Source organism: Diospyros lotus, chromosome 12 (genome assembly GCF_014633365.1).
Source record: "Diospyros lotus cultivar Yz01 chromosome 12, ASM1463336v1, whole genome shotgun sequence".
NCBI lineage: Eukaryota > Viridiplantae > Streptophyta > Magnoliopsida > Ericales > Ebenaceae > Diospyros > Diospyros lotus.
Window position 1 is genome coordinate 18,826,179 of NC_068349.1, and position 12,246 is coordinate 18,838,424.

General features: G+C 39.2%; 1 protein-coding gene across 5 annotated transcripts in view; it reads left to right on the plus strand.

Moving 5' to 3' along the window:
* The window catches only part of LOC127814250 (uncharacterized), a 45,316-nt gene extending 34,794 nt beyond the window's left edge, over positions 1-10,522 (plus strand). For all 5 annotated transcript variants that reach the window (XM_052355633.1, XM_052355635.1, XM_052355636.1 and 2 more), the window contains one exon: positions 9,712-10,522. In XM_052355633.1, coding sequence (XP_052211593.1) covers positions 9,712-9,855 — 144 coding nt within the window. In that variant the 3' untranslated portion in view covers positions 9,856-10,522. The remainder of the gene's footprint in view (positions 1-9,711) is intronic.
* The last annotated feature ends 1,724 nt before the right edge of the window (positions 10,523-12,246 follow it).

Genomic DNA, 12,246 nt, shown 5'->3' on the forward strand with positions numbered 1-12,246 from the left:
AATGCCCTTATTTCCCGAAAGAGCTTTATAGGTTTCAAAAAAAGTGGGACCTGGTGTCTGTGGTCAGTTGCTCTCGAGTCAAGAATCCATGAAGTAAGATGTGGACTTTCATTAGCATTAAAGGAACAAGCAGAGAGACTTACTGGAAGTGGCTATAGAGCATGCAGAATTAGAGCGAAAAAGGGATTGGATAAAACCTTGTAGCTTCACAATTTCTTTCTTACTCAATCCACCAAGTTCATCACTGTTGGTAAGAGTTATCTTGTGACTGATCCGTTATTTTGGCAGTGTTTGTTGAGTGTTGTACCTGTCCCTTGAATCCACCATTTTGACTAAGTACTTGGGCTTTTCCATGGGGCTTGAGATAGTTTTCTCTTGTGTGGTGTGGCTTCTTACAAAATGTGCACCGAAGACTATCTTTATTGGATAGCTTAATGTGATCATTCTGTCCTCCCATAATTGTCTTTCCTCCATTAGTCTTTCTTGATACCAGGGCAGATCTGTTGGTTTGTTGAGACTCCAACATGACTAAGTGTCTTCTTTCTTGAGCCCAAACAATGAAAAAAACTTCACTCAATGGTGACAACTTTTCTCTTCCTAGGATTTGAACTCAAACTAGGTTAAACTTTGGGTTTAGACCTGCTAGAAACTCTAATACTCAATCTCTTTCAATAAATTCCTTCAAGGCTTAAGCATCCTCGCTATCTTTCATCTTCAAATTCTAATATTGATCAAGTTCTAACCACGGGCCATTCAGTGTATTGTAATATTTAGTCACAAAAAAACTTTCCTGTTTCGTAGACATGACTTTGGTTTTGATCTCAAACATCAAAGCTACATCTTGCATTTTTTAGTATGTTTTTTGAACAATTTCCCATACCTCATTGGCAATTGACAAAGACATGCAGTTGCGGCTGATTTTGGGTTGCATAGAATTCCACAACCACAACATGATTTCCGAGTCCTCCTCGTCTCGTGCTGCAAATCTCAGATTGTCATTTTGTGGCTCCGTCCCATGAAGATGACTGAGTTTTCCTTTTTCCTTTTCCCTTCAAGAATGTTCTCACCACTTGAGACCACTGTAGATGGTTTCTTCCATCTAGCTTGTAGGATGGGTTGAGATTCTGGAGGTCGCTTGTTGTAGTGTTATGAGTGGCTCCAAATAACATACCAGTGTTAGGATCAACCGAAGTAGGGCTAGGGTTGTTGGTTGGAAAAATTGACGACATCTTGTTGGGACAGGAGATAGAGATGATGGGTTAACAAACTGATTAACCTTAGCAACAGGAAATGTCATAGGTGGGGCCCTTTCAGATCTGAAAATTCTAGGGAAGAAAAGAATCAAAGATCAATTCATAGCAAGACTGCAGCAACGCACCAAAGCAGGGACCTCGCGACGCTAGAGATGTCAGGGCAAAAAAACGGAGTGAGGAAGACCGAACAACGGCTTGAGCAGCTTCTCAATCTGGGGCAGCGATGATGAACAGGAGCGATGCCAAAGATGAACAATGGACAAGGGGCGTCGAAACTGGATGTGGGAGAGACAGGGATGCACACAACAGTCGAGATGCCGGAAGTTGGCTAGGGCAGATAGAGATGACACCGGAGATGAGTGACGCACGAGGACGAAGGAGTGCCAGCGATAAAGGCCTGCACTACAGATGAAGGACCATGCACTGCATAATTGTGACGATGGTAGAACCATAGCAGTGGCGATTAAGGACAACAAGGAAAGTCTAAGAAGCCCTAGAAACGATGAAGGCAGAACAACAGGTATGTGATGGTGGTAATGAAAGCCAAGGAACGACAATAAAGGCTGGAGAGACAAATAGGGTCAGAAAAGAGGACGACAATGAAGGCTGGAGGAAAAAAACGACCTAGGAAGATTGCTCTGATACCATGTGAAATCTATAAGGGGGCATTTGGTACAGGAGAAATTTTAAGATTCTTGGGAATGTTAGGTTGAGAATCTGTATTCTCATGTTTGGTACAACTTTTTTATAAAAAGAATCATGGGAAATAGAATTCCCGGAAATGATTTTAAGCAACTTTCCCACAAAAAGATTTCCATGGGGGGTGGGGTTGGGAATCCAAGTTTTCCATGAACTTGGGAATGTTTTTAACAAATAAAAAGACTAAAACACCCCTTACTCTTTTATAACCCCATACAAACATATTATATATATGTAATATATTTATATTAAATATATTATATATACATATATGTATATATATTTATATATTATTTATTATAAAATATTATATATATTAAAGTAAATATTCATACAAACATATATATTATTATGTATATATATATTATATATATACACATGCATATATATACATAATGTGTAAAAAAATAACATTTTTTTTTTATTTTCTAAAGATATTGTGGGTCCCAATATTTTACATAATAGAAGAAATTTATTATTTTTAAATAAAAAATTAAATAAGGATAATTTTGAAAAAATAACATGAATTCCCAAGAATATTACATTTAAACCAAACATAAGAATATAAGATTCTCATAAAAGAATACTCAATATTCCTGAGAATGTTTAAATCTATCTAAACATAGAATTGCATAAATCTTGGAAATCAAAGATTTCCAAGAATATTCCCAAGAATTATGAATCCCAGGAATTTAAAAACTTCTCTCGTACCAAACGCTCCCTAATAGTTTCTAATTCCTCTACAGCAGGGTCAATCACCCTATATATATAAGAAGAGATTTACAAAACAAAAGGAAACTATGAGAAAAGGAAGCATGATCAAATCTGTAGAAAAAGTCAAACAATAAACATGGAAATAATCCCACAATCAATCTCACTGTCACAGGAACCAAACGGTAGATTGATTGGTATGAATCTTGGTTGATTAATTCTCCAGCATATTGGTAATTAAGTGCCTAATATTTTTTGTTATACAACAAAGATCATTTTATAGCTGTTTAATACATCTTTCCTTTTAGTTGTAAAGGGATCTTATGATTGCATAAATACTAGATGCACTCCACCACTTTTAACTATCCTATCTTGGTTCTATGAGTAACATTCTCCATGTGATACTTCTAAACAATTGATTCAAGATACCAAATTGATCTTTCTTAGGGTAACTTGATCTCTTAACTCTTCTTTCTAAACAATTGATCCAAGATACCAAGTTGATCTTTTCTTAGGATAACTTGATCTCTGACTATTAAGATTATTTATACTTCTAATTTTTACCAAATTCTACATATTCAATTTTCGACTTGCTAAACTAAAATTTGGATTATAAGATGTTTCTCCTTCTTTCAAGTCTTTTATTCATGCCTTCTTTTGTGTCATCTTCTAAGTTGCTGTTGTCTGTAAATAGCATACACTAAGACTCTTATGAATGTATGAATTCATCTATCACATGAACAAAGATGTTGCCCCACCATTTTTGGTGTGTTACTATGATAAAATAAGGATTTGTATATATATATATATATATATATATTGAATTTCCTTATCTCATCAAGGCTCTCACGGCATGTGGTTTAAGATCAAACCTCCGTAACTAAAACAGAAACATACATATACTGACTATTAAGAAATAAGCATTCACATTGCCATACATATCATATAAAAAAATTTCAAAGAAATAATTATTACAAATCACCTATACTAAAAATGAGTTGATTATTAAATAGGTAGACATCTCCCTTATTCATGAACCTTCTCCTTTCCCTTGGAGATACTTGGACTACCTAGTGTGCCAAATAGCCAGTAAGTGATGATAGCACTTGGTGACACCTTCAAAATTATTTTTCATGTGTATGCATGCTCATGATCTACCTAGCTATGCCTTATGACCAAGGGGTTGCAAAAACACCAATTCATTTATCAATTGAACTTAACACCTAGGTGTCAGATCATTTGACAAGGGTTAATTCCGTGAAATTAGAAGTAAGAGGGAGAATTGAGAGAGAGTTGAGAGAGAAATGAGAGAATCAGGAAGGAAGAAAAATTAAATCTTCAATTGCATGCCTCCTTTCTCTTACATCCACCCTTTTATAGGGATCATCAACTACCCTTCAGTTGCAGTAACTGACCCCAACAGCCCTATAACAGCCCCTACAACCTCCTAACAGCCATTGCTTTTAACTGTTTTACAACAACAAGGCAACCCTAACTGTTCTAACCAATCAACAACAACAACATCAACCCCCCAATTTACACAATTACCCATCCCATAGCCTAGGGTCATGACAAATATCCCCCCTCCCCTCTTGAACCACTTCTTGTCCCCAAGAAGTATCAAAGCTGGCTAAGGATGGTGGATCAATCGATACCAGCCTTTACTACCTTATTTATCCCCTTTTCTTCCTTTCCCTTCTGCACTTCTTCATGGGGTAGACGGAGAGTAGTAGTGTTCACAGCCGTTGAATGTTCTTCCTCCGTCTCAATTCCATCTTTTAACTTGACACCCTGAATTGAGTGTAGCTAAGCCTTCGACATCTTTGTTTCTTCTTGGAGAACAACCTTTTTTTCACCTTCTTTGTTTCCTTCTTCTAATCCTTCCATGTGCAGTAGTAGCATCCAACATCGGTGGCCAGGACTGAATTTGTCTCCACATTTAAAGTATAACCCTAACTTCCTTCGTTGTTCCATAGCAGAAGATTTAGTTGTATTATAGTTTGGATAATCTTGGGAGTTCCCTTGGTTTCCTTCCGCTCGTTGACTGAACGAAGGCTGGACTCCCATGGAGAACATGTACTTCTTGGCAATCGTTCCCAATGCAAGTTCTTGGAGCCTGGCTTTTTCTACAGCATGCTTGATGGTAGTGGGTTGCATCATCTTTACCGTCGGCCTTAGCTTATTTTTTAAGCTACTGATAAAACTTTACACAAAGTAGGGTTCATCTAGAGTCGGGTAAGAAAGGGTTAACAATGATTTTAGTTCTTCAAACCTGATTAGATAATCATCCACTGCACCTTCCTATTTCAATTTGTTGAACTCTTCTACTACATCTGTTATTGCTCTTTCACCGAAGCAATCACAAAATTCTCTTGCAAATTCATGCCAACTCAATTCTGACTGTCCACTACTCCACCCCTAAAACCACGTACCCGCCACATTGTTAAGATACACCGCTACCAAATTTACCTTATGACTTTTAACCACTCGAAAATAGTGAAATAACCTTGCACAACGCTGGATCCACCAACGTGGCTAACCCCCATTGAATGCTGGTATTTCTAGCCTCGGCATTGGGGTATGGGTTTAGCCTATATACCCCCCACAGTTGGAAGCCCCTGCTATGAAGTCTGGTCGGTCCTCTGTTTCTAGAGAATTCGAAGTACGACTGTAACATCCCGCTCCAGCGATAGGAAGAACCGGAACAACTTACCCTGATGGGCTTACGCGAACTTCCCAGGGGGGTCATCCATCCCTGGATTCCCCCAAGTTAAGCACGCTTAACTTGGGAGTTTTTTGCCAACATTCAGCCCAAAAGGTATCCAGCTGGTGTTGTTTCCTTTCTTACACTATCCTCGATATATACTAACTTCTCTGGGCTCTCGGGGTATTACATTCTCCCCCCCTTAAGCACATGACGTCCTCGTCATGCGACCTTACAACCGGTCCCAGATCTCCCCCCATTGCATGGTCGATGTGGGATTCGCCTAAGGTGCCTATACGCACCCCCCATAGGGGCCTACACACACCCCTTTCGGGACTCAGCCTCCTCGTTGAGGTTTGCCCCACCATCGCGCTCAGAGGCTCGGGGGTCGGCTCTGATACCACCTGTAACATCCCGCTCGAGCGATAGGAAGAACCGGAACAACTTACCCTGATGGGCTTATGCGAACTTCCCAGGGGGGTCACCCATCCCTGGATTAATGTAATACCCCGAGAGCCCAGAGAAGTTAGTATATAACAACACCAGCTGGATACCTTTTGGGCTGAATGTTGACAAAGAACTCCCAAGTTAAGCGTACTTAAGCCCAGAGAAGTTAGTATATAACAACACCAGCTGGATATCTTTTGGGCTGAATGTTGGTGAAGAACTCCCAAGTTAAGCGTGCTTAACCTGGGGTAATCCAGGGATGGGTGACCCCCCTGAGAAGTTTGCGTAGGCCCAACAAGGTAAGTTGTTCCGGTTCTTCCTATCGCTCGAGCGGGATGTTACAACGACTATGGATCCCTACTCCTACTAAGATTGATACTGTGACTGTTCTTGGGAAAAAATATGCGGGCAAACTTGCAATGGCCAACTCGAAAATAAACTTAGAACAGTCCTCAACTGTTACCTGAACTTGGAAAACTCCTTTCGGAGACTAGAAACATCCCCACGAATATCAGTAATCTCAGCCTTCACATTCTTCTCCATCGAAATCATCATATCTTTGGTTGCAGCATTCTCGGCCCTGCCACGACTCACTTCCTCCTGCGTTTAGTGGAGCCCGAGTTCCAACATCTCAAACCGACCCTCTAGTTGCTCCTGAGTTTGGCGAAGGCCCTTCTCCATCGCTTCTAATCGGGCTTCCAATTGTTTCATTCTTGTTCCCTTTGTCATGTCTCCACCGTTTGCTATCTCTAGTTGACAAGGCTACTCTCTTGTTCATTCTATTCAATCAAATCAACGAACCCACCTTCCACCTTCGTATCCACCGTCATTGGACTCCTGCACCGGTCGCTCTTGTTCGTTCAATTTAATCAAATCGACAAACCCACTTGCCACCTTCATATCCACCGTCGTCGGACTTGCCAACTTCGCCTTCAATTTTCGACCCAAGATCGTTGGAATTTGCATGGGTGTTAAATGCAATTGACACCCAAAGAACGCTGGAAATCAATTGCACCAGTTAAACGCAATTGACACCCAAGGGCGCTGGAAATCAATCGGAATTTGCTTGGGTGTTAAACGCAATTGACACCCAAAGAACGCTGGAAATCAATCGCACCAGTTAAACACAATTGACACCCAAGTGCGCTGGAAATTAATTGCACCTGTCGCAAACCCTTGGGTTTGCTTCCGTCGTGCTTACCTACCAAACCCACTTTTATCTGGCTGCCAAGACCATCGGCTTTGACAAGGATCTAAGAAGGGTTAATTCTGTGAAATTAAAAGTAAGATGGAGAATTGAGAGAGTTGATAGAGAAATGAGAGAATCAGGAAGGAAGAAAAACTAAATCTTCAATTGCATGCCTCATTTCTCTTTCATCCACCCTTTTATAGGGATCATCAATTACCCTTTAGTTGCAGTAACTGACCTCAATAGCCCCAACAACCTCCTAACAGCCATTGTTTCTAACTGTTTTACAATAATGAGGCAACCCTAACCATTCTAACCAATCTACACCCCCCCCCCCCCCCCAATTTACACAATTACCCATCCCATAGCTTAGGGTTGTGACATTTGGTTTGAGATAATTAACACCATTTACCCTTTGATAATGAAATATATGCATGTTCAATAACATTAATTGGGATTAGTGCATTTAATATGAAACTTTAAGCAAATACATTAATATTCCAACAATTTGGGTCTAATATGAAAATTTTGTGAAGTCAAATATGCATAAAATGCTGAATAAGTGATGCATATGCAATAAATAATTACTTGTAAGCTAAATTTGAGGGCCTAAGCGAAAATTTTCAAATCTGTTTGGGTAAAACTATAATAAAACAAAAGTTTTGGGGGTGAAAGTGTCACCTTTTATGTAAAGAACCCATAATTTTTCGTTAATATCCTTTATACAACGGAAGCATGACATAATATATCCTCAATTCTTTTACATAACATTCAGGTCCATCTGCCCATAGATACAAAATAAAATAATTCAACAAAATATGGCAATTTCCTCTTTTGGACACAACCACCCTGGCATCTTTTGGTCCGGGGGTCTCGGTATACATCATTTACCTATGAAAGATTAAACTTAGCTAGACCCACCCTCAACGATCACCTTGCTCTTACCTGGAATGATGTTAAAGCAAACGGTGAGTTACAAAACTCAGGCAAGCATATAATGAAACAAAGGGAAGACAACTTTAATATAGCATTCCCTAAACACCACACACAAGCCATGCCATGCCATGAATCACAACTCGATCCACCGATCGCAAACACATCAATGCACACATATAATGAACCGAGGGGCCCACATAAGATACACACTGGCACCCAAGGTTCTGCATACAAACCTGTTTGCAGCCATGTACTGGCTAGCACATCAATCACTTGAGCCAAAGCACTCACACCACACCCATCAACACTACATTCATCAACACAACAACCACCATGAGCCAAAGCTCTCAATACAATCTCGAGCCAGTGCTCGTATAATATCATCATAGCGAGCCAAGCTCACGGGTTCCCCGTAGATAAATCCGCCGCCTGCATCAGTAATCATGCAATGCAACACAGAAAATGTAAGGTGGTATAAACATAAACGTGTTACAAGGCCCCTATAAAACCAGGCATCAGGCCATGCTTTGCCAGCATAGTAACCCTAGTCATTCTAACATGCTCGTGCCCAAGCATCGATAGCATGTGATCCCCCACTGATGCAAACCTGAGCCCCAACATCACATCAACATTAATAAAGGTCGTAAAATACAAATAAGGCAGGATCAGTCAGCAGACTCCCTAGCATCGATCGATAGTTTGTGTCTCAGGGGCAACCGGTCTACAGCTTGCTAGCCATTGGTCAATAGTTTCCTCCCACAACATTAAATGGTTGACAGCCATGCCCAATCGGTCGACAGCCCCTGCAACCAGCAATCTCAACAGCAACATAGAGAACCCAAATTGCATAGTCAAGCATGCATACACCCAACTAGAGCCTACCCCAACATGGTATTAACCCCAAAAGAGGTTCATCATCATTCCGTGGAAATTGAGGGTGATTCAAAACCCTCTTTAAGAATTCAAGTGAGGTTTAACAAGAATTTGAGACAACAACCAGATGCAGTCCAAGTGCTTTAATATGAACAGATTTAACTGAATTAAAAGGAGTTCCAGCCAACAACAAATCAACCAATTAAATAGGAAGAGGGGCACCCAAAAGTCCTTCCACCATGACAAGAAAAGTGTGCACTTGCAGCTATAATGAAGGGGAAATAGAACAACTTGTCCCCATATCGATTTAAGGTCCAAGAACCCACATATAGAAGAAATAGGGAGAGAGAGAGAGAGCTTGCCTTAAACCAGAGGAGGTATTTCCCTAAGCCGCTGCCTCCTTCTCTTCATTTTCTTCCTTCTTTTCCTTCCTTCTCTTTCGTTTCCTCTCGGCTGGTTGCTTCTTCCTCCCTTCCTCTTCTCTTCTCTCTATTTATATAGCCTCTTAAAAGCTGTAGGGAGGTCCTAGCACAAGCCAAGATCTTCTAGAAGACTCCCACCAAGCTCCACCACCGCCTAACCGACCTGAAAGTGGCTTGGGAAGCTGAACCCAATAATAATCGGTCAACAGTCTCGAGCAAGCTGTTGACAATTTCATCAACCTATTGAGTGGTCAATCTCTTGGGTAGTTGCTGCTATGTTCTCAGCTTGCTTCTATGCTTTGTTCACTGTGGATTTTGCGTATGACCGTCTATTATTGATGCCACCTCTATTTTATCATGTTAGCTAAAATACCTTCTTTAACTTTCAGTTTTTTTTTTTTGTCTAGCAGTACTTAGGAATTCTTATTTTTTTAATCTTAACATAAGCTCTTATCCTTTTCTTTTTCTTGGTTGCAGGAGAATACAGGAGCATTGAGTCAAATGGACAGGTTGAAACTTTTGATTCATAATCTGGATCTCTCATATCGACTAGAATGGGTTGGTGAGAGAAAAGTACTCTTAATGAAGCATGGCCAAGAGTTAGGTACATTTCAGTTGTAGGAATCCGGATCCTGGTTTGGCAGAATTTCTTCATGGCTGGTAGAAATTATTAATGATCCGTTTAATTCTGAAATTATGCAAGGCTTCCATCCTGCCGTTTTCATTTCAGAATTAAACGATTCTGAGCTTCTATCCTGCCGTTTTCATTTCTTTCTAATGGTGGGGTGTCAGTGCAGCAGTAATGACTTCAATCTCCTTGATCCGTATTTGTTTCAGCGAGTTCTAATTTAACCTTGGCGTGCTGGGTTATTCATTCAGTTCACTTTATTCCTCTCAAGTATTGAGCCGCTTAATTTGCAAACTAAGCAAAGAGCTCAACTGTTATACTCTCTCTCTCTCTCTCTCTCTCTCTCTCTCTCTCAAGGGGGTTTGGTTCCATTGATCTTCTGGTGTTATATTTCAGTTTATTCTTTGATGAAAATTGGTTCTCTCAAAGGAATTCTGGCTCAACTGAAACAGGGAGTCAAATGAATTTGTACCATCTTTCTGTACAGTTCTGAAGTTTTGAGTTCTATGGTTCTGCTTCTGGTATTTTGTTCAATCTATGTACGCCTATTCATCTCACCCAATGAGATTAAAGCTTTATATTTTGTTTATATAGGTTTGTACATCTTTTATATCAGCAATATGCTATTTTTTTATTTTAACTCCTCCCCAAGTTCTTTTAGCTTCCATATGTACTTATCTTATGCATGCATCAGGGGTGTTATGTGATGGTGAAATCTTATTAAAATTAAAAGAAAAATTTTATAGGGCAACTATAAGACTAATTTTGTTATATGTTTCGAAATGTTGGGCATTTAAATACAGCATAAACAAAAGAAAAGCGTAACGGAGATGAGGATACTAAGATGGATGTGCGGTCATACAAGAAAAGATAAAATTAGAAATGAGGTTATTCGTAATAAGATAAGAATAGTGCCAATCGAGGAGAAGATGAGAGAGAATAGAATAAGATGGTTTGATCATGTGAGAAAAAGATTAATAGACGTTCCTGTAAGAAGAGTTGATGAAATGAAACAATTAGTTAAAAAAAAGAGATAAAGGTAGACCTAAGAAGATTTTAGGAGAGACATTAAAATTTGATATAAAGTGTATGAATTTAAACGAATATATGACAAAAGACAGAAATATATGAAAATTTAGAATTCATGTAGTCGATCTCACATAGCGGGATAAAAGTTGAAATTATTATTGTTGTTGTTGTTGTACTTATCTCATGCATATAATCGTATCTATTTGAATATCAAAGTTGCATGGAAACGGTGTCATAGACTCAAAAAAATGATAAAAAAATAAATAAAATTAAGAATACAAAAACGCAACAATATACACACACACATTATGTTACTATTATTTCTAAATAATTGTAAAAAAGTGTAATTCATAAACTTACATTTCACATAATTATTGAAATAATTAGAAAAGAGTTCATCATTAAATTGGCACAATGATATAAAATATAGATTATTCATCAAATTTCAAACATCATCGTTCAATAGAAATTGTAAAAATCATTATCTTCAAACGAAGAAGATGACAAGCCGTAGAGATGCAAAGACAAAAAGACTATTACGTGATGCTCAAAGGTGACTTATGATGAAGAGCTGGCTCACTAGAGTGCTCGAAGTCGAAGACGACAAAGAAACAATGAAAGATGATGAACGGACGAAGTAAAGACTTGAGGTTAAAGGCGATCGGTGATAACGAGTTACATGGACCAACAAGGCAATCTGAGTTAACAACTCAGTGGCAACTGACAAGTGGCAAAGAAGGATAGCTAGTCAAGCAGTGTGTTATAGTGTTATGTCTCAATTAGGGTTTTATAATTATATATACATGTATATTATGTAAAGGTGTTGTTGTCAGTGCCCTTAATGCTAGATTTAGATGACATATAACAATTATAATTTGGGACTAATGATGTTGTAACCTAGAAACTGCAACAATAGAATTTGTAATGCGAAAAAGTTGGAGCCGAGGCAGAGCAAAGTAGATAGTTGGCAGGAGTTTGCTAATGGAAATGGGTGTTGGGTAGCTTCGATTTGCAATATCCTAACTAGGGTCATAGGCGAACCTTTGAGGGCACTTTCGATAGTGAATTGTTCCATCAAACAGTGGCCTCTCGAACACTCAGGGCATAACTACACTCACAAGAACATATTAGGAGGCATACAAGGATTCTTCACCCGAGTATGCCCTTCGATGCTTAAGTCAGTACAAATAGGAAAGAAAAGCAATAGACAAGTAAAGAGATAATACTATCATTGAACATAAGGTAGTCATACCTTACTTGGGTCAAAGAGGGTTGATCATAGTACTGTTAGAGGGAACCGGGGATGGACCAGGACATTAGTAGCACTCGGATAGGCTTAAGAGGAATCCCCCTGG